The following is a 271-nucleotide window of genomic DNA, read 5'->3' on the forward strand; positions in this document are numbered from 1 at the left end:
GCACCCCACTCCCCAGGGGTGGGAGATGACAGCCCTCCCTCCCCAGCGCTGTGCGCATTGCGGGCGGGAGGGGGAACGCAGAGCCAAGCCCTCCCGCACTCCCCGCGCGCCCGCCCGCAGCGCTCCTCACCCGCCAGGATCGCCTTGCCCGGGTGCGTGAGCTTGGCCCGCCCGCCTGCCCCGGGCGCCGCGGCGGCCGCCAGGGTCCGCGGGGCTGACATCGCCGCGGCTCCGTCCGCGCCCTCCCGCACCGCAATTCTCCCCGCCTTCG

The 271-nt window shown here is 77.9% G+C and overlaps 1 protein-coding gene across 1 annotated transcript in view; it reads right to left on the minus strand.

Moving 5' to 3' along the window:
* Nucleotides 1-271, minus strand: part of LOC109317073 (tricarboxylate transport protein, mitochondrial-like) — a 6,423-nt gene extending 6,152 nt beyond the window's left edge. The window contains exon 1 of the mRNA XM_019545535.1: nt 131-271. Within this exon, the coding sequence (XP_019401080.1) occupies nt 131-221 (91 nt within the window). The 5' untranslated portion in view covers nt 222-271. The remainder of the gene's footprint in view (nt 1-130) is intronic.

Source organism: Crocodylus porosus, unplaced genomic scaffold (assembly GCF_001723895.1).
Source record: "Crocodylus porosus isolate Cpor-Errol unplaced genomic scaffold, CroPor_comp1, whole genome shotgun sequence".
NCBI lineage: Eukaryota > Metazoa > Chordata > Crocodylia > Crocodylidae > Crocodylus > Crocodylus porosus.